This window comes from Haliotis cracherodii, unplaced genomic scaffold (assembly GCF_022045235.1).
Source record: "Haliotis cracherodii isolate W230 unplaced genomic scaffold, xgHalCrac1.p SCAF_10, whole genome shotgun sequence".
In the NCBI taxonomy this organism is placed as follows: Eukaryota; Metazoa; Mollusca; class Gastropoda; order Lepetellida; family Haliotidae; genus Haliotis; species Haliotis cracherodii.
Window position 1 is genome coordinate 46,945,101 of NW_027266265.1, and position 20,894 is coordinate 46,965,994.

A 20,894-nucleotide genomic window follows, 5' to 3' on the forward strand; every position below is an offset into this window, starting at 1 on the left:
GAGGCCGTGGCTATCGCTGTCTGCATAAATAATAAACATTATATAGACGCACACCGTATCGTCGGTTCATCGTATTTCTCGGCTATCGAATTCGACTGTATAATCAATAGAACATACATATAGTAAGATCCTGTTGGATCGAAGGCAGTTTAAAACCTTTTAATATTTATCTTACAAATTTTCATAAATGTGAGATTTACAATTGAATATTACCAGCCGCTTATCTCAGTGAAGTTTTCAAACCATAAATCGTAGAAAAACAGCAACATACAACTTATTTATCAGATTATTTATTTCCTTGTTTACGACTTTTTTGTACATCCTCTCTATAATTAACTCCTTGCATGATGAATTTCGACTTATCTTGACGATTCAGCCATACGACCTTTGGGAATTTTTTACCATCTCGAGAACAACGCTTCATAAACAAGATCATCACTATCACACTGTCACTGCATCCTTTCAAATTCAACCCTCATGAACCCCATAAGTGACGTGAAATAGATATGGTTTTATGGTGTATACGATGCGTGCTTACTTTCTGTTATCTGCAACGCGCTGACAAGTTTCCTTGTAAAACCATCAGCTGTAGAACACCAACTGGTTCCCCCCTCGCTCTCCCCGACACCACGCTCTCCCCATACCCACTCCCTCCCTCCTTGTCTCTCACTCCCCGTCCGCACCCCCTGCGTTTTCTTCCGTTGCACTCCTCTCCCTCTCTCATTCCCGTTCTCTTCCGTACCACTCCCTTCTCTCCCTCTCTCATTCCCGTTCTCTTCCGCCCCAGTCCCTTCTCTCCCTCTCTCATTCCCGTTCTCTTCCGCCCCGCTCTCTCCTCTCCCTCTCTCATTCCCGTTCTCTTCCGTCCCACTCTCTCCTTTCCCTCTCTCATTCCCGTTCTCTTCCGTCCCACTCTCCCTCTCTCATTCCCGTTCTCTTCCGCCCCGCTCTCTCCTCTCCCTCTCTCATTCCTGTTCTCTTCCGTCCCACTCCCTTCTCTCCCTCTCTCATTACCGTTCTCTTCCGTCCCACTCTCCCTCTCTCATTCCCGTTCTCTTCCGTCCCACTCTCCCCTCTCCCTCTCTCATTCCCGTTCTCTTCCGTCTCACTGTCCCTCTCTCATTCCCGTTCTCTTCTGTCCCACTCTCTCCTCTCCCTCTCTCATTCCCGTTCTCTTCCGTCTCACTGTCCCTCTCTCATTCCCGTTCTCTTCCGTCCCACTCTCTCCTCTCCCTCTCTCATTCCCGTTCTCTTCCGTCTCACTGTCCCTCTCTCATTCCCGTTCTCTTCTGTCCCACTCTCTCCTCTCCCTCTCTCATTCCCGTTCTCTTCCGTCTCACTGTCCCTCTCTCATTCCCGTTCTCTTCCGTCCCACTCTCCCCTTTCCCTCTCTCATTCCCGTTCTCTTCCGTCCCACTCTCTCCTCTCCCTCTCTCATTCCCGTTCTCTTCCGTCTCACTGTCCCTCTCTCATTCCCGTTCTCTTCTGTCCCACTCTCTCCTCTCCCTCTCTCATTCCCGTTCTCTTCTGTCCCACTCTCTCCTCTCCCTCTCTCATTCCCGTTCTCTTCCGTCCCAATCCCTTCTCTCCCTCTCTCATTCCCGTTCTCTTCTGTCCCACTCTCTCCTCTCCCTCTCTCATTCCCGTTCTCTTCCGTCCCACTCTCCCTCTCTCATTCCCGTTCTCTTCCGTCCCACTCTCCCCTTTCCCTCTCTCATTCCCGTTCTCTTCCGTCCCACTCTCTCCTCTCCCTCTCTCATTCCCGTTCTCTTCCGTCTCACTGTCCCTCTCTCATTCCCGTTCTCTTCTGTCCCACTCTCTCCTCTCCCTCTCTCATTCCCGTTCTCTTCCGTCTCACTGTCCCTCTCTCATTCCCGTTCTCTTCCGTCCCACTCTCCCCTTTCCCTCTCTCATTCCCGTTCTCTTCCGTCCCACTCTCTCCTCTCCCTCTCTCATTCCCGTTCTCTTCCGTCCCACTCTCTCCTCTCCCTCTCTCATTCCCGTTCTCTCCCGTCTCACTCTCTCCTTTCCCTCTCTCATTCCCGTTCTCTTCCGTCCCACTCTCCCCTTTCCCTCTCTCATTCCCGTTCTCTTCCGTCCCACTCTCTCCTCTCCCTCTCTCATTCCCGTTCTCTCCCGTCTCACTGTCCCTCTCTCATTCCAGTTCTCTTCCGACCCACTCTCTCCTCTGCTCTCCTCCCTCCCAATCACGGATACTGTTGGGATCACGAAACGGCGTCGTGTTGAACGATATATCGACTAAAGCGACTTCGATGTACTAGGGTTTCTCTGAATGTCAAAACTGTATACCTATCTTACGTCAGTGTATAACATACAGCATTTCGTGAATAAAACGTGGTAGTGATTGACGATCTAATTACAACTGGTTTCCATTTACTTGTAATGTGTTCATTGTATCACAATTTTAACCGATATTGTTTCAGATATGAGTCATAACTTTAGCAAATACTTTCATTAAGCTGGACATTATTCATAATGATGTGTAGCATTTTAGTTTAAGAATGTTTAATGTCATAATGACATTTATGCTATTGACGTATGTAAATTTTTTGTTAACGCTGATTGGACAAAATTAGTAAACACATGATCTATATTGAAATATGGTGCAAGGTGAATTTCTATACAATGCAAATTTTATTTAGAGTTAATGTCTAGTCTCCAGCTCCCCATCCATTCCCCCACACCCCACCCAAGAATAGGAAATTGTCGTTCCCGTAGATGAAATGTCAACGAATCCTCTAGTATTAAGGACATCTCGAGTCTCTTAGTTTCAGGAAGCTCAGAATGATATGAGTAAAGGCTGACAGAGCTGAGAAGAGGATGGAGAGCGGCATAATATGGCGGTGATTGTGTATTATATATGTGCTGTGGGGCCTGTAAGAGAGACTAGCAATAGGATTGAGTGTCTTTAATCGAGTATGGTTTAGACGGAGAGGTGTGTGTGTGGGGTGTCAGTTTTCTAGGTTTGTCAGCACCATACCCGTGCTCGTTGGTTTCGACAAAGTGGTAAACGTCTGAGACCTGCATCACTTCAGGCTTTCCTCACACATCAATTGATTGATTTTACTGGAATATTGTTAAAAGCGGCGTTCATCCCAACTCACTCACTTTAGAATGGTATGGGTATTGGCTGATCGAATTGAGGGGATGAGGGGTTGGATGGAACGTAAGTGAATGTTTTATTAAACACACGCTCTGGGGCCTGTGAGAGAGACCAGCAGTTAGATCGAAAGTCCAAATCTCAGTTTAAACTGCTAGATGAGGTGTTAGACATATAGACGGAATGTTCAGATCTCGGTTTAGACAGCTAAATGAAGTGTTAAAGTATCGGTTCAGACATATAGACGGAATGTTCAGATCTCGGTTTAGACAGCTAGATGAAGTGTTAAAGTAATGGTTCAGACATATAGACGGAATGTTCAGATCTCGGTTTAGACAGCTACATGTGTTAAAGTATCGGTTCAGACATATAGACGGAATGTTCAGATCTCGGTTTAGACAGCTAGATGAAGTGTTAAAGTATCGGTTCAGACATATAGACGGAATGTTCAGATCTCGGTTTAGACAGCTAGATGAAGTGTTAAAGTAATGGTTCAGACATATAGACGGAATGTTTAGATCTCGGTTTTGACAGCTAGATAAAGTGTTAAAGTATCGGTTCAGACATATTGACGGAATGTTCAGATCTCGGTTTAGACAGTTAAATGAAATGTTGGTTGGTTGGTTGGTTGGTTGTTTAACGCCGCACTCAGCAATATTCCAGCTATATGACGGCGGTCTGTAAATAATTGAGCCTGGACCAAACAATCCAGTGATTGATATCATGAGCATCGATCCATGCAATTGAGATCGATGACATGAATCAACCAAGTTAAAGTATCGGGGTAGACATACAGACGGAATGTTCAGATCTCGGTTTAGACAGCTAGATGAAGTGTTAAAGTATCGGTTCAGACATATAGACGGAATGTTCAGATCTCGGTTTAGACAGCTAGATGAAGTGTTAAAATATATCGGTTCAGACATACAGACGGAATGTTCAGATCTCGGTTCAGACAGACAATAGGAATGTTTGAATATTGGCATAGACAGATAGATGACAGATATTACAGACGGTACACATACATCTGCTCTATCATGGTGATTGCGTCAGCGCGTCAGTTTCGCACAACAATGGTAAAGCTTGGGACAAATAAAGTTTACTGCCAATGGTAAAGTATATAACCTTTCGCACGTCAACAAACCGACAGCCCACAACTGTTGTCACTATGTTGATATACAGATAAGCGAAATACCACTCCCCCCCCCCCCACCCCACCCCACCCCACCCCCCGCCCGCCACACACACACCCCACCCCTTGGTGTCGAACATATACCTATATGCTCATGTCGAAAATGTTTTACCGAAAACATCGAACAGTGGAATTATTATATACTTGAGAGATTATCGATCACATATAAAAAATATACTTATCTACAATCTTCTTTTCTCTACATATCATGTAGTTACATTGAAATATTCCAACCCGTATAACATAATTAATAACTGAATTAATTACCCAGGGACTTACAAGTGTTAATATGAATATTCATTCTTATTTCCTTGTTTTTGAATTAAATCAAAAGCCTTTCTTTGCATTCGTTAGGCCGGAGACAGAGGGGTGCCTATATAGGTTGCATGAAACGTGAGATCGACAAAACCTCTTTTGTTGTGTTGTTAAATAAACCATCTTAAAGGACAGGCTAGACGTAAACACTGAAAGCTAGACGTTTGTATGTCGTTTAACAATGGTAGTACTCGACAATAAAACTGCACAATCTCCACATCGCATTGTCCTGTGTCTCACGTTGTCTTAGTAAGAAAACGCAAACTACAGTAAACTACGGTTATAACGAACTCAAAGGCACCACTAATTCAAGTTCGTAATAACCGTAGTTCGTTATAAGCATGTAACAACATATATACAACAAATGGCCGGGACTACAAATGAGTTTGTTATATCGGTCAGTTCGTTATAAGCGTGTTCGTTATAAACGTAGTGTACTGTATATGTTGCGTCTTTGTGGAGATGTGGGTGAATACACCTTTTCTACACTGTTGGAATTCAGAAATGTTCATTTAATGCTGCGAAAGGTAAGTACAACTGAATGCAAAAAATGTGCAAGAAAAAACAAAAAGAATTTACGTGCGGTCCATTCACACACACAAAAAACATATTATCAAAGTGATAAGACAAATGGAATTTAAGCAGTAACCATATCGTCTAATAAGGACATATATCGTTATTTATTATCGAGATGAATTATTGAAATATACATTACAACACAAGCATAATATTGGCTATTAGCTTTTTTACATGAATGGATATTATCAATAGTTTACCTTCGGCGGGATTTAATAATATATATATAGTACAAACTCGCAAGAAAACTTATCATCGGACAACGACCACAAATGAAGTTTTGATACTTAAGGCCCTCTTGAATATTCCTTTCACTGCTAGTAAAGTCAACTGCAGTCTTGTGAGGTTTCATTTTCGTATCATGTCTAGGTGTTGTCGTACTAGTGTAGAGACTACATGCCACGAATAGCACATGAGGGGTACACCAGTATCAATTGTCATACACTGCACGTACAGACTACAGTTATAATAGTTATATCAGCTGAGATATACCCACGACTGTATCTGTGTACCGTATCATGCTAACGTGATAATTTATGCATTCGTAGATCATCTATCAAAACAAAATGCACTTACCAGTCTATAATTCTTGCTACGATTCGCGTTGAAACAATCAGCAGTGTGCTGCATTAATTACGCATTGTCCTCAATAACAGGTGACGAGGCAAACACGTATTGCCGTCACATGTGAGTGACGTGAACCCCGTCATTAGCATGATTTACAATCACAAATCAGGCTGAAATAGACACAGCGCAACACGTGACTCCGGCTTCGTTTTTCTTCAGGCCGACCACGCTGGCCAATAGCGTTGCACCAAGCTTCAGCATACTTACCCTCTGAGGGGAAAAAGATGTTTTTCCAGTTACATATACCCATTTAGAACGAAAACGTTTCCGCAATGATTCTTTAAATTAGAGAACCGCCCGATACGCATGTTTCTTGATATTTTCTTGTTCGGCTTGGCAGGTTGGACCTCCGCCCACTCGTAAGCTGCGCCGGTTTGACATAATGTCACGGTGACCCGGGCACAACAAGGTGAAGGCCGAGATAGCATTTAGACAAGTAGAAGGCATGACAAGTCGGAATGAGGTAATAACGGGATCTAGATCCATATATTAACATTATGTATATGGGCAAAAGGGCGGAACTCATGAATATGCATATAATCTAGTAAGGTTGATGTGTATTACGCAATAAAATATGTAAAAATATATTACAACATGATATTAATGTTTGCAAATCTGTTATTTTTCCCATCAGTAATCATAATAATATGAACAGCATAACACGTGTGCCGTATATTTTATAACTGAAAGAAAATATTTGTATGATGTCGTTATCGACAACAGCTAAATTGAATTCACAAGTTCATATCAAATATCGCGCTCGCTGCTTGAATTATTCATAACTTCGATTGGACATATATTTTAAATCATATAAATATGCTTACGCAAAGCAGCCTGATTATTCTTAACTGTTCTGTATATACAAACTGCTTCTTAGTTTCTAAGTGATGTGTTATTTCTTTTCTAAAATCTCCTCGAAGTTCATGTTGACCTATACATCAATAAACAGTTTCCAACGAAAATGGGGAAAAATCCTACACAAATTAAAATAATAATCATGCCCTGTACAATAAGGCTATAGATCAGTTACGCCTAAGATAGCAATACTATCGTAATTGTTTTAGTTATATCTGACTATCGGTACAACTTTTCATGCTCTTCTTGAGGCATATCATGTGTGTGTGTGTGCGTGCGTGCGCGCGTTTGTGTGCGTGTGCGTGTGCGTGCGTGCGTGCGTGTGTGTGTGTGTGTGTGTGTGTTTCAGTTATGCATGCTATATTTATATCACAAGAAATGTACATCCATGTAACGTATTTTCACTACAATTGACTAAACCTACTGTGTAACCTCTGAACCTGATGTACAACCCTTTGAAAGGAATAGAAAATGTCAACAACAAAAATAAATAAATAAACAGTTTCCACCTTTGTTATCTTATTACTTTTGTTGTTCTTACAGGTACATATATATGTTCTCTTCCTCGTAGCATTTATTCAGCTGATGAAGGAGTAGGTATATACTCCGAAACGTTGTGTTCCTCATAATGAAGAAGTTGACATCCATAAATTCTCTTCCTTATGTGTATCACTTCTAAATGCCTTTCAAAGACTTCAAGATCAATAAACAGGTGCGTATGACTTACTCCAGATTTTACTCGACAGGAAATGGTTTTCACTAAGGAATTGATTTAATTGATGTGTTTACAAGATGAGAAATCAACCAATGTAACATGTGATTTATTTATTTTAGATTATCCCACTTGTATTAATAATTACAAACTCAGTAGCAGGTCGTCTTTTCTCTCTATATTAATCATTTAGTTTTATGTTATTCTGTAGGTAAATCACAGTGAATAAATTTCCATAAATAAGCCTGAAATTAAATGCCGTTCTAACTTAATTCTAAAACACATACATGCGCACATACGCAGGCACGCACGCACACGCACGTACTATACACAACCACTCGTTCACACACACACACACACTCGCACGCACGCAAACACGAGCACACATACGCACGCACGCACGCACAGATCAATTCTCTCCACCCAGACTCCTAAGTCATCATCCCCTCGAATGAAAACAATGCTGTCTTACACTGAACCCATTTCAGTTACCATAGGAATGATGTCGGTATCGCACCAAGCCAAACCTTTATACATTTAGTAATCGGTTTAATAGTAGAAAAGCCAGCGTGTTAATAAAGGTTACTGTTTTCTGTTCAGTTAGAATGAATACCCGTAAGTCTTCAGTTCAATTTTACGTCATGTTCTATTAATTGATTCAGTCATGTTTTACTTCATATACGAGGCCTGAAACGCAGAAACAGTATGTACTTGATTACATCAATCCCCTCCACCTAATCCCCACAAACACCAACCCCTTCAGACCGCATTAATCCCCTCCATCCAATTCAAAACATCACCCCTTTCGGACCACATTTATCATCTCCTGCCAGTCCCAAAACATCCCCTCCATTCAGACCACATTATTCATCTCCTGCCAGTCCCAAAACATCACCCCCTTCGGACCACATTAATCATCTCCATCGAGTCCCCAAACATCACCTCATTCGAAATTGCGTGGATCGATGCTGATGATATCAATCAATGGATTGTCTGTTCCAGACCTGTCATTTACAGACCGCCGTCATATAGCTGGAATACTGCTGAAGTGCGGCGTTAACAACAAAACAACCAACCAAACAAACCAAACATCACCTCCTTCGGACAACACAAATCATCTCCATCCAGTCCCAAAACATCACCCCCTTCGGACCATATTTATCATCTCCTGCCAGTACCCAAACATCATCCCCTTTCGGACCACACTAATCATCTCCTGCCAGTCCCAAAACATCATCCCCTTTCGGACCATATTAATCATCTCCTGCCAGTCCCAAAACATCAGCCCCTTTCGGACATATTAATCATCTCCTGCCAGTCCCAAAACATCAGCCCCTTTCGGACCACACTAATCATCTTCTGCCAGTCCCAAAACATCACCCCCTTCGGACCATATTTATCATCTCCTGCCAGTACCCAAACATCATCCCCTTTCGGACCACACTAATCATCTCCTGCCAGTCCCAAAACATCATCCCCTTTCGGACCATATTAATCATCTCCTGCCAGTCCCAAAACATCAGCCCCTTTCAGACCATATTAATCATCTCCTGCCAGTCCCAAAACATCAGCCCCTTTCGGACCACACTAATCATCTTCTGCCAGTCCCAAAACATCACCCCTTTCGGACCACATTAATCATCTCCTGCCAGTCTCAAAACATCATCCCCTTTCGGACCACATTAATCATCTCTATCCAGTCCCAAAACTTCATCCCCTTTCGGACCACAATAAATATCTCCTGCCAGTCCCAAAACATCACCTTCTTCGGACAACACTAATCTTCTCCTGCCAGTCCCAAAACATCACCTCCATTCAGACCACATTATTCATCTCCTGCCAGTCCCAAAACATCACCCCCTTCGGACCACATTAATCATCTCCATCGAGTCCCCAAACATCACCTCATTCGAAATTGCGTGGATCGATGCTGATGATATCAATCAATGGATTGTCTGTTCAAGACCTGTCATTTACAGACCGCCGTCATATAGCTGGAATACTGCTGAAGTGCGGCGTTAACAACAAAACAACCAACCAAACAACCAAACATCACCTCCTTCGGACAACACAAATCATCTCCATCCAGTCCCAAAACATCACCCCCTTCGGACCATATTTATCATCTCCTGCCAGTACCCAAACATCATCCCCTTTCGGACCACACTAATCATCTCCTGCCAGTCCCAAAACATCATCCCCTTTCGGACCATATTAATCATCTCCTGCCAGTCCCAAAACATCAGCCCCTTTCGGACCATATTAATCATCTCCTGCCAGTCCCAAAACATCAGCCCCTTTCGGACCACACTAATCATCTTCTGCCAGTCCCAAAACATCACCCCCTTCGGACCATATTTATCATCTCCTGCCAGTACCCAAACATCATCCCCTTTCGGACCACACTAATCATCTCCTGCCAGTCCCAAAACATCATCCCCTTTCGGACCATATTAATCATCTCCTGCCAGTCCCAAAACATCAGCCCCTTTCAGACCATATTAATCATCTCCTGCCAGTCCCAAAACATCAGCCCCTTTCAGACCACACTAATCATCTTCTGCCAGTCCCAAAACATCACCCCTTTCGGACCACATTAATCATCTCCTGCCAGTCTCAAAACATCACCCCTTTCGGACCACATTAATCATCTCCTGCCAGACCCAAAACATCACCCCTTTCGGACCACATTAATCATCTCTATCCAGTCCCAAAACTTCATCCCCTTTCGGACCACAATAAATATCTCCTGCCAGTCCCAAAACATCACCTTCTTCGGACAACACTAATCTTCTCCTGCCAGTCCCAAAACATCACCTCCTTCGGACAATATTAATCATCTCCATCCAGTCCCAAAAGATCACCCCATTAGGACCACATTAATCATCTCCTGCCAGTCCAAAAACATCACCCCATTCGGACCACATTTATCATCTCCATCTAGTCCTAAAACATCACCCCCTTCGGACAACATTAATCATCTCAATTACATTCCTAAACATCACCCCCTTCGGACCACGTTAATCCTCCCCATCCTACCACAGCCCACCATCCCCCAACCCCCCACCTCCACCCCCTGCTTGTTTGTGTACCAGCAGCCTTGAACTATCCAATCACCTACGAAATCGCTGACGAAAATGTTTTTTCTCAAACTATACGTTCTATTTTCGGAGCGCGTGTTCCGATTAAAGAGTCTGAAGGTTTTCGCTGAAGGTAATCGTCAGCACACCTGGATCAACTTCTCCACTAAGATACTATACCGAGACACACAAAAAACACACAACTAAACATATCTTTATGACCATGAGATAAAATTTAGCATCATTAAGTTCAAGCGGCCATAATTCACCCGATTGTACGTAAATGGTGTAAGATGATATATGTTTTATTCTGCAATACCTGTTGCTTGGCTTTTGTTGGTGCACATGTCCTTGTAAACAAACGTGGAGTAGAATGGTGACATCGTGGATGTGACAGCCGCCGAGAAAATAGAGGTTGATATATCAGTGGGCGAGAGGGGAGGTAAAATGGAGTTTAATGTCGCGTTCAAGAGTATTACACACGCGCGTGCGTGCATGTGGGTGCGTGTACTAGTCCAGACTAATATCGGTTTTATAGTGCTAGCCCATTTAGATACCATGCCGCAGTTGAACATGAATACCCCACTCAGACAAAGTATACTGACTCCGAGCTTCCAGCCCTTTTATCCCCCTAATGCCGAATGACAGGCAGGGTAACAATAATACCATCTTTTAACGTAGTTTTGATATGACGCGACCGGGGATCGAATCACCAACCCTAGTTAGAAGATATTACCATGTCGAATACTGCCAGAACAATGCATTGTGTAAGAGGAACTTGTCTCACTATCGCCATATTATTGCAACGGGTAACACGATTTTGTGGAAATACACCCGATCCTGTTTAAACCTATCGAAGTACCATTGTAAAAATTAGGATACCAAGACAATTCCCGTATTACCAAGGGTGGGTAAGGGTATGACGTTGATCATAAGATCATAACTGGGAAGAATCTTGGATTCAAACCGAAAACAGTTGATCCTGGAAGCAAAGCCAAGCAACTCTGCACAGAGCGTTACGATGCCTTAGACAAATGGGCTGCCCTGCCCCAATTGAACTAGCATGCGGGTAGATTTTGGTGAATGAATGATGTGGGTTTTTCACATCGTTTTATCAGCACATAAAACGTGGGGGGGTTGTGGAGGTACGGGTACATTGTGAGAGAAGATGAGGGAGGATGTGAGCGAGTTTGGGATACTGAGAGAGCAAGATAGGGAGGCTATGAGAGAGTTTGGGACACTGAAAGAGCAAGATAGGGAGGATGTGAGAGAGTTTGGGACACTGAGAGAGCAAGATAGGGAGGATGTCAGAGAGTTTGGGACACTGACAGAGCAAGATAGGGAGGATGTGAGAGAGTTTGGGACACTGAGAGAGCAAGATGGGGAGGATGTGAGAGAGTTTGGGACACTAAGAGAGCAAGATAGGGAGGATGTGAGAGAGTTTGGGACACTGAGAGAGCAAGATGGGGAGGATGTGAGAGAGTTTGGGACACTGAGAGAGCAAGGTGGGGAGGATGTGAGAGAGTTTGGGACACTGAGAGAGCAAGATAGGGAGGATGTGAGAGAGTTTGGGACACTGAGAGAGCAAGATGGGGAGGATGTGAGAGAGTTTGGGACACTGAGAGAGCAAGATAGGGAGGATGTGAAAGAGTTTGGGACACTGAAAGAGCAAGGTGGGGAGGGTGTGAGAGGGTTTGGGACATCGAGAGAGCAAGATAGGGAGGATGTGAGAGGGTTTGGGACACTGAGAGAGCAAGGTGGGGAGGATGTGAAAGAGTTTGGGACACCGAGAGAGCAAGATAGGGAGGATATGAGAGAGTTTGGGACACTGAGAGAGCAAGATTGGGAGGATATGAGAGTTTGGGACACTGGGAGAGCAAGATGGGAAGGTTGTGAGAGAGTTTGGGACACTGAGAGAGCAAGATAGGGAGGATATGCGAGGGTTTGGAACACTGAGAGAGCAAGGTGGGGAGGATGTGAGAGAGTTTGGGACACTGAGAGAGCAAGATGGGGAGGATGTAAGAGAGTTTGGGACACTGAGAGAGCAAGATGGGGAGGATGTGAGAGAGTTTGGGACACTAAGAGAGCAAGATAGGGAGGATGTGAGAGAGTTTGGGACACTGAGAGAGCAAGATGGGGAGGATGTGAGAGAGTTTGGGACACTGAGAGAGCAAGATGGGGAGGATGTGAGAGAGTTTGGGACACTGAGAGATCAAGATGGGGAGGATGTGAGAGAGTTTTGGACACTGAGAGAGCAAGATAGGGAGGATGAGAGAGTTTGGGACACTGAGAGATCAAGATAGGGAGGATATGAGAGGGTTTGGGACACTGAGAGAGCAAGTTAGGGAGGATGTGAGAGAGTTTAGGACACTGACAGAGCAAGATAGGGAGGATATGAGAGAGTTTGGGACACTGAGAGAGCAAGGTGGGGAGGATATGAGAGAGTTTGGGACACCGAGAGAGCAAGGTGGGGAGGATGTGAGAGAGTTTGGGACACCGAGAGAGCAAGATAGGGAGGATATGAGAGAGTTTGGGACACTGAGAGAGCAAGGTGGGGAGGATGTGAGAGAGTTTGGGACACTGAGAGAGCAAGATAGGGAGGATGTGAGAGAGTTTGGGACACTGAGAGAGCAAGGTGGGGAGGATGTGAGAGAGTTTAGGACACTGAGAGAGCAAGATGGGGAGGATGTGAGAGGGTTTGGGACACTGGGAGAGCAAGGTGGGGAGGATGTGAGAGAGTTTAGGACACTGACAGAGCAAGATAGGGAGGATATGAGAGAGTTTGGGACACTGAGAGAGCAAGGTGGGGAGGATATGAGAGAGTTTGGGACACCGAGAGAGCAAGGTGGGGAGGATGTGAGAGAGTTTGGGACACCGAGAGAGCAAGATAGGGAGGATATGAGAGAGTTTGGGACACTGAGAGAGCAAGGTGGGGAGGATGTGAGAGAGTTTGGGACACTGAGAGAGCAAGATAGGGAGGATGTGAGAGAGTTTGGGACACTGAGAGAGCAAGGTGGGGAGGATGTGAGAGAGTTTAGGACACTGAGAGAGCAAGATGGGGAGGATGTGAGAGAGTTTGGGACACTGAGAGAGCAAGATAGGGAGGATGTGAGAGAGTTTGGGACACTGAGAGAGCAACATGGGGAAGATGTGAGAGAGTTTAGGACACTGAGAGAACAAGATAGGGAGGATATAAGAGTTTTGGACACTGAGAGAGCAAGGTGGGGAGGATGTGAGAGAGTTTGGGACACTGAGAGAGCAAGATAGGGAGGATATGAGAGAGCTTAGGACACTGAGAGAGCAAGGTGGGGAGGATGTGAGAGAGTTTGGGACACTGAGAGAGCAAGATGGGGAGGATGTGAGAGAGTTTGGGACACTGAGAGAGCAAGATAGGGAGGATGTGAGAGAGTTTGGGACACTGAGAGAGCAAGATAGGGAGGATATGAGAGAGCTTAGGGCACTGAGAGAGCAAGGTGGGGAGGATGTGAGAGAGTTTGGGACACTGAGAGAGCAAGATGGGGAGGATGTGAGAGAGTTTGGGACACTGAGAGAGCAAGATAGGGAGGATATGAGAGTTTGGGACACTGAGAGAGCAAGGTGGGGAGGATGTGAGAGAGTTTAGGACACTGAGAGAGCAAGATAGGGAGGATATGAGAGTTTGGGACACTGAGAGAGCAAGGTGGGGAGGATGTGAGAGAGTTTGGGACACTGAGAGAGCAAGGTGGGGAGGATGTGAGAGAGTTTGGGACACCGAGAGAGCAAGATAGGGAGGATATGAGAGAGTTTGGGACACTGAGAGAGCAAGGTGGAGAGGATGTGAGAGAGTTTGGGACACTGAGAGAGCAAGATAGGGAGGATGTGAGAGAGTTTGGGACACTGAGAGAGCAAGGTGGGGAGGATGTGAGAGAGTTTGGGACACCGAGAGAGCAAGATAGGGAGGATATGAGAGAGTTTGGGACACTGAGTGAGCAAGATAGGGAGGATATGAGAGTTTGGGACACTGGGAGAGCAAGATGGGGAGGTTGTGAGAGAGTTTTGGACACTGAGAGAGCAAGATAGGGAGGATATGAGAGTTTGGGACACTGAGAGAGCAAGATAGGGAGGATGTGAGAGAGTTTGGGACACTGAGAGAGTAAGATAGGGAGGATATGAGAGAGTTTTGGACACTGAGAGAGCAAGATAGGGAGGATGTGAGAGAGTTTGGGACACTGAGAGAGCAAGATGGGGAGGATGTGAGAGAGTTTGGGACACTGAGAGAGCAAGATAGGGAGGATGTGAGAGAGTTTGGGACCCTGAGACAGCAAGGTGGGGAGGATGTAAGAGAGTTTGGGACACTGAGAGAGCAAGATGGGGAGGATATGAGAGAGTTTGGGACACTGAGAGAGCAAGGTGGGGAGGATGTGAGAGAGTTTGGGACACTGAGACAGCAAGGTGAGGAGGATGTAAGAGAGTTTGGGACACTGAGAGAGCAAGATGGGGAGGATGTGAGAGAGTTTGGGACACTGAGAGAGCAAGGTGGGGAGGATGTGAGAGAGTTTGGGGCACTGAGAGAGCAAGATGGGGAGGATATGAGAGAGTTTGGGACACTGAGACAGCAAGAAGGGGAGGAAGTCAAGACGATCTGATAATCAATGTATATTGTAATAAAACGGGTCTTACTTCGCGATGTGCATCAAATCACGTGTGCACCTTGATTAAAAACATGAAATGATTTGATCCGTTGACGCGAAGTTGGCAGTTCACATGCTCTGCAAGTCCTGCAAGCGACCGAAATCTTTATGGCAGTTTACGAACCAGATGTCGATTTCGTGATTATAGTGAGTGAATTGGTTTTATGCCGTTTTGAGCAATATCACGGCGGGGGACACCAGAAAATGGGCTTCATGCATTGTACCCATGTCGGGAATCGAACCCGGGTCTTCGGCGTGACGAGCGAATGCTTTAACCACTAGGCTATCCGACCGCCCGTTACGTGATTACGTGACTCGTTAGTCCAGCCAAAATATAACCGCATAATGCCAGCCTACTTCGGCAAGAGTGGAAACTGGATATTTATAGTCAATATAATTAGATTTTAAATTGACCGGACAATATCTCGAGTCAATAACATTAGGTTTTAAATTGTACAGACAATATCTCGATTCAATAACGTTAGGGTTTAATTTGTACAGACAATATCTTGAGTCAGAAACGTTAGGTTTGAAATTGTACAGACAATATGTCGAGTCAAAAACGTTTGGTTTGAAATTGTACAGACTATATGTTAAGTCAATAACGTTAGATCTTAAAATGTACAGACAATGTTTCGAATCATTGAGGTCAGATTTTGAATTGTATAGAAAAATTCTCGAGTCAATAACGTTAGGGTTTAATTTGTACAGACAATATCTCGTGTCAGAAACGTAAGGTTTGAAATTGTACAGACAATATGTCGAGTCAAAACGTTAGGTTTTAGATTGTGCAGACAATATCTCGTGTCAAAAACGTTAGGTTTGAAATTATACAGACAATATGTCGAGTCAAAACGTTAGGTTTGAGATTGTGCAGACAATACCTTGTGTCAAAAACGTTAGGTTTGAAATTATACAGACAATATGTCGAGTCAAAACGTTAGGTTTTAGATTGTGCAGACACTATCTCGTGTCAAAAACGTTAGGTTTGAAATTATACAGACAATATGTCGAGTCAAAACGATAGGTTTTAAATTGTACAGACAATATCTCGATTCAATAACGTTAGGGTTTAATTTGTACAGACAATATCTCGAGTCAGAAACGTTAGATTTGAAATTGTACAGACAATATGTTAAGTCAATAACGTTAGATCTTAAATTGTACAGACAATGTTTCGAATCAATGAGGTCAGATTTTAAATTGTACAGAAAATATCTTGAGTCAATAACGTTAGGTTTTAAATTGTAGAGTCAATAACGTTAGGGTTTAATTTGTACAGACAATACCTCGAGTCCAAAACGTTAGATTTGAAATTGTACAGACAATATGTTAAGTCAATAACGTTAGATCTTAAATTGTATAGATAATGTTTCGAATCAATGAGGTCAGATTTGAAATTGTACAGAAAATATCTTGAGTCAATAACGTTAGATTTTAAATTGTACAGACAATGTTTCGAGCCAGTGAGGTTAGATTTTAAATTGTACAGACAATATCTCGAGTCAATAACGTCTTTTGTTTGTTTGTTTTGTTTGTTGTTTAACGCCGCACTCAGCCATATTCCAGCTATGTGACGGCGATCTGTAAATTATCGAGTCCGGACCAGACAATCCAGTGATTGACATCATGAGCATCGATCCTAGAAATTGGGATACGATTTCGTGTATCGACTAAGTCCGCTAGCCTGACCACCCGATCCCGTTAGTCGCCTTTTACGACAAGCATAGTCGCCTTTTGCGGCAAGCATGGGTTGCTGAAGACCTATTCTATACTGCATCTTCGCAGGTATCAATAACGTTAGGTTTAAAATTGTCGGGTCTGTTTCTGCAACATAGTCCCAGCTGTTACATTGATCACGAATCACTTTTCCCACAGCTTCATTGTAGCAAACATGCTGATCGTGTATTTCCATATATATAAGTCGACGGTAAACGCATAAATATTACGCTATTATATATAGATTATTTATGTTACTTTTAATGAAACATAAATATATGAAACTCCCAAACCACATCTGTTACAATACCGTGTCGGGGACTAGTTATGATATCAATATCATTTAAACAAACCTAGGATATATTTCACATCGCTCCTGAACCAACCACAGACGCTATCACTGTGGGGCAGCCTAGTGGTTAAAGCGTTGGCTCGTCACGCCAAAGACGCGGGTTCGATTCCCCACATGGGTACAATGTGTGAAGCCCACTCCTGGTGTCCCCCGCCGTGATATTGCTGGAATATTGCTAAAAGCGGCGTAAAACCATACTCACTCACTCACCCACTGTCACGTAACAGCAAATTCTCATGATTTAGATTAAATCTTTACACAGGGAAACGAAGGAAAGTACCTGAAATATTGTAAATTTCAGATTCATTGTTTGATGAAATATGTCTTTATTTATTCATTTACGCACCATAGGTAAATTTGATTTTGGATGTACAAAATATTTATGAATATAACACGAATTATTTGATAGGCATTACTTAGAAGTTGACGGATGGCAAGATAGACACAATTTATGGATAGCAACTTCTTTAATACTTTGAAAAGCGACGTTTCGGTATAGACCCTTATACCGTTGTCAAGCAGGACTGAATGAGGGACATATTACAGAATATATATATTTGTTGTCAACACCTACCAATGTTATCCCACTCATGTATGCAGTTGTTGTTACTGTTAATCCTCTACTGTTAATCCTCCACTTGCTATATATATTCTGTACTATGTCCCTCATTCAGTATTGCTTGACAACGGTATAAGAATCTATACCGAAACGTCGCTTTTCACGGTATTAAAGAAGTTGTTATCCATAATTTGTGTCTATCTTGCCAATATAACACGAGTTTTTAACGAGGTTAACACGACCGTTGTAAACCTTTCATACGTTGTAGTTCCAATTACCTGGCTCTCCACGTCAAGGGAAAACAGGGGTGATAGGGTAACCCAGTGGTTAAAGCGTTCGCTCGTCACGCCAAAGGCCCGGGGTCTATTCCCCACATGGGTACAATGTGTGAAGCCCATCTCTGGTGCCCCCGCCGTGATATTACTGCAATATTAAAACAATGCTGAAAAACTTGCTTGTCTTGAAGCAGTTGTAGAAAAACTATTCTCTCTCCAGATCTTAGCTCGGAACATTAATACAGTTATTAAAACGCTTCAAGGAATATTTTTTATGCCGTCACATGACGATCTGTTCTTCTCATTTACCGTTACAAATATTTAAAGAACTGTTGTTTAGGTCGGCGTGACATCACGTGACACAGGCTGATAACACGCTGTAAGATGTTTATACTAGGAACCCTAGCCACGAACTCTGTGACCGAGCGCGAGTATTTCAAACTCTGTGTTCAAGGTTATCACACCCAGTGAATGACCGCAGTGATTAATTGAGAACTCTTTTCGCAAGTTTTAGCGTTTATAAATGCTTAAAATAATGGAAATATTTCCTTGTGAACAATATGAAGATAATATTAGGAGAGAGTATACGCATACTGAAATAATCGCACTAAACCCTTCTAAAGTTTGTTTGTTTGTTTGTTTAGCCCCGTAATATTCCAGCTATATGACGGTGGTCTGAAAATAATCCAGTCTGGACCAGACAATCCAGTTATTGACACCATGAGCACCGACTCACGCAATTGGGATACCATGACATGCATCAACTAAGTCAGCGAGCCTGACCTCCCGATCCCGTTAGTTGCCTCTTACGACAAGCACTGTCGTCTCTTGCGGGAAGCATGGGTTGCTGAAGACCTATTCTAACCCTATTCTTCGTGGAAATGGAAACTGGTCAGTACTATACTAAAGTCTATTGATTTATTGAGATGCAGATGGTAAGGAAATCGCATGCATGTCCCATGCTTGACGGTTAAAATGAGGATATGGACGTTGTACCTGTTTGGGCGAGCAGCGGATCAAGATAGGTTGGGTGTATGTGGAGTTGGAGTGGGAGCGCGTGGGGGTGGGGGTGGGGCCTTTTTTCAGACACAGACCCCCGTCACTTGGGTATTATGTTCACCCCCCTTTTATGTGACTGGATCTGCCACTGGTGTGTGTCATGGATTACGTGTTGGCAGTTGTTTAAAATATCAACGACTTGATTGCCTGTCTGGGTTTTCAACGATGTCGTATAGCATGGAATTCTGCTCACTTGTGGCGTTGAAGTACATTAAATCACGAAATCTAACATTCAGGCTCATTTAATGAAACGTGGTAGTCAATATCCTATCAATACTTTTAACAATCAAACGAAAGAAGAAGGATCTAAAACAGTCTCAAATCACAAAGCTTATTCAACTAGAGCCATGTGCTTGATATGCTTTACAGTAAGACGGGCATCGTGGGGTTACTAAAAAGAAGTACAATTTTGTTTTCAATTTCAAACACAAATTCTAAAGTCTAAATTCATAATCTGCATAACAATGTTTCTATCTTCTTTAAGTGGAAATCACCTGGTGCCAGGTCTGGCGAGTATGAAAGGTGAGGAAGCTCTTCGAACCCGCATTGTCGCACAGCACCCTTTGCAAGTCGAGATGTGTGAGAAGAGGCATTGTCATGAAGTAGTAGAACTCCAGCAGTCAGCATTCCTCGCCGCTTTTCTTTGATAGAATCTCTCAGGCGATGAAGCAAATCAGCAGAGTAGGCACCGTTGAATTTCCGAGTAATCAACAAGGATCACACCCTTTACATCCCATATTACAGTGGCCATAACCTTCTAGCTGATCTTGAAGGCTTAGAACTTTTGACCACTAATGGTACAGACGCATCACACACACACACACACACACACACACACACACACACACACACACACACACACACACACACACACACACACACACACACACACACACACATCAAACAAACACACCTATGTCGGTGTGACAAGTCAGATGTTGGTTTCAAACTACCCCTAACTGCTTTAAAACATCCCCCGCTCATCGTTTTCTTGTTATCATTTCTATTTTGAATCACGTTCAGCAGTTTCGAAATGCAACTGAAAATCGCGTTCATAAATCAGTTGACAATGTCTGAAACAGGACCTCACCTTTAGCCCCGACTTGACAGACAAACGTACATTTATTTTAACGTTGCAATGCCTCCCTCCAATTATCATCATATGTTTTCATACTCCTGATCAGGTCACGGGTCACAAGCAATTGAAGTCTTGTTATTGATACCCCTATGTTTATATCCGCAGTTACAATGGCGTTGGATGTTTCCTAGACAAATTGATTGCTTAATCAGTTGGGATACAAGACCCGAAAGTCTTTGTTAGCAAATTACCGCCGTAAGGTGCCGCTGTGATAAATGTCAGCACGTGCAGGATGTCGTCTGGTGACTGTGTCAGTGACTCATAGCTGGGTTATATAGTCTACAGTCTGTAGGGGCGAAAACTGAGTCTGACGATACTGTCTGAATCTCCTCTGATGCAGAAGCATTGCTCTATCAAGGAAGGCGGTGATACAAGGACAGATGATGCTCTATCAAACCCTGACTCATGTTATAGACACTACATACTCTGTATCGTCTGGCTTGAACCAGTCATGTATATCTCGTCCTTGGAAACGCCACAGCGGCGTTCTATTACATCATGACATTGTTGAGGTTGTTGGGTAAGGCCAGATTAAAAAAAAACGTTTAACATCACCGACCGACACTAAAAATTAACCCGAGTTTTTGGCTCAATTCAGTTCCGGCTCAACAGTTTTTTGTTCGTGTGTGAAAAATAAACTCAAA

General features: G+C 43.4%; 4 protein-coding genes across 5 annotated transcripts in view; 3 read left to right on the plus strand and 1 right to left on the minus strand.

Annotated features, from left to right (window-relative positions):
- LOC139454455 (uncharacterized) overlaps positions 1–5,889 on the minus strand; it is a 212,031-nt gene extending 206,142 nt beyond the window's left edge. For both annotated transcript variants that reach the window (XM_071236168.1, XM_071236166.1), the window contains exon 1: positions 5,781–5,889. The gene's annotated coding sequence lies outside the window, so the exon portion shown is untranslated. The remainder of the gene's footprint in view (positions 1–5,780) is intronic.
- A 5,757-nt stretch (positions 5,890–11,646) lies between these two features.
- LOC139453854 (uncharacterized protein PF3D7_1120000-like) lies at positions 11,647–12,405 on the plus strand. The gene has a single exon (XM_071235305.1). It carries the CDS (start codon positions 11,647–11,649, stop codon positions 12,403–12,405), a length of 759 nt encoding a protein of 252 aa, XP_071091406.1.
- Positions 12,406–12,788: 383 nt separating this feature from the next.
- On the plus strand, positions 12,789–13,745 carry LOC139453855 (uncharacterized protein PF3D7_1120000-like). The gene has a single exon (XM_071235306.1). It carries the CDS (start codon positions 12,789–12,791, stop codon positions 13,743–13,745), a length of 957 nt encoding a protein of 318 aa, XP_071091407.1.
- An 881-nt stretch (positions 13,746–14,626) lies between these two features.
- LOC139453856 (uncharacterized protein PF3D7_1120000-like) lies at positions 14,627–15,103 on the plus strand. The gene has a single exon (XM_071235307.1). The coding sequence runs from the start codon at positions 14,627–14,629 to the stop codon at positions 15,101–15,103; it is 477 nt and encodes a 158-aa protein (XP_071091408.1).
- The last annotated feature ends 5,791 nt before the right edge of the window (positions 15,104–20,894 follow it).

What these genes read in the sequence shown, in the direction of transcription:
- LOC139453854 (XM_071235305.1), top strand. Translation starts at nt 11,647, where the DNA reads ATGAGGGAGGATGTGAGCGAGTTTGGGATACTGAGAGAGCAAGATAGG.
- LOC139453856 (XM_071235307.1), top strand. Translation starts at nt 14,627, where the DNA reads ATGAGAGAGTTTTGGACACTGAGAGAGCAAGATAGGGAGGATGTGAGA.
- LOC139453855 (XM_071235306.1), top strand. Translation starts at nt 12,789, where the DNA reads ATGAGAGGGTTTGGGACACTGAGAGAGCAAGTTAGGGAGGATGTGAGA.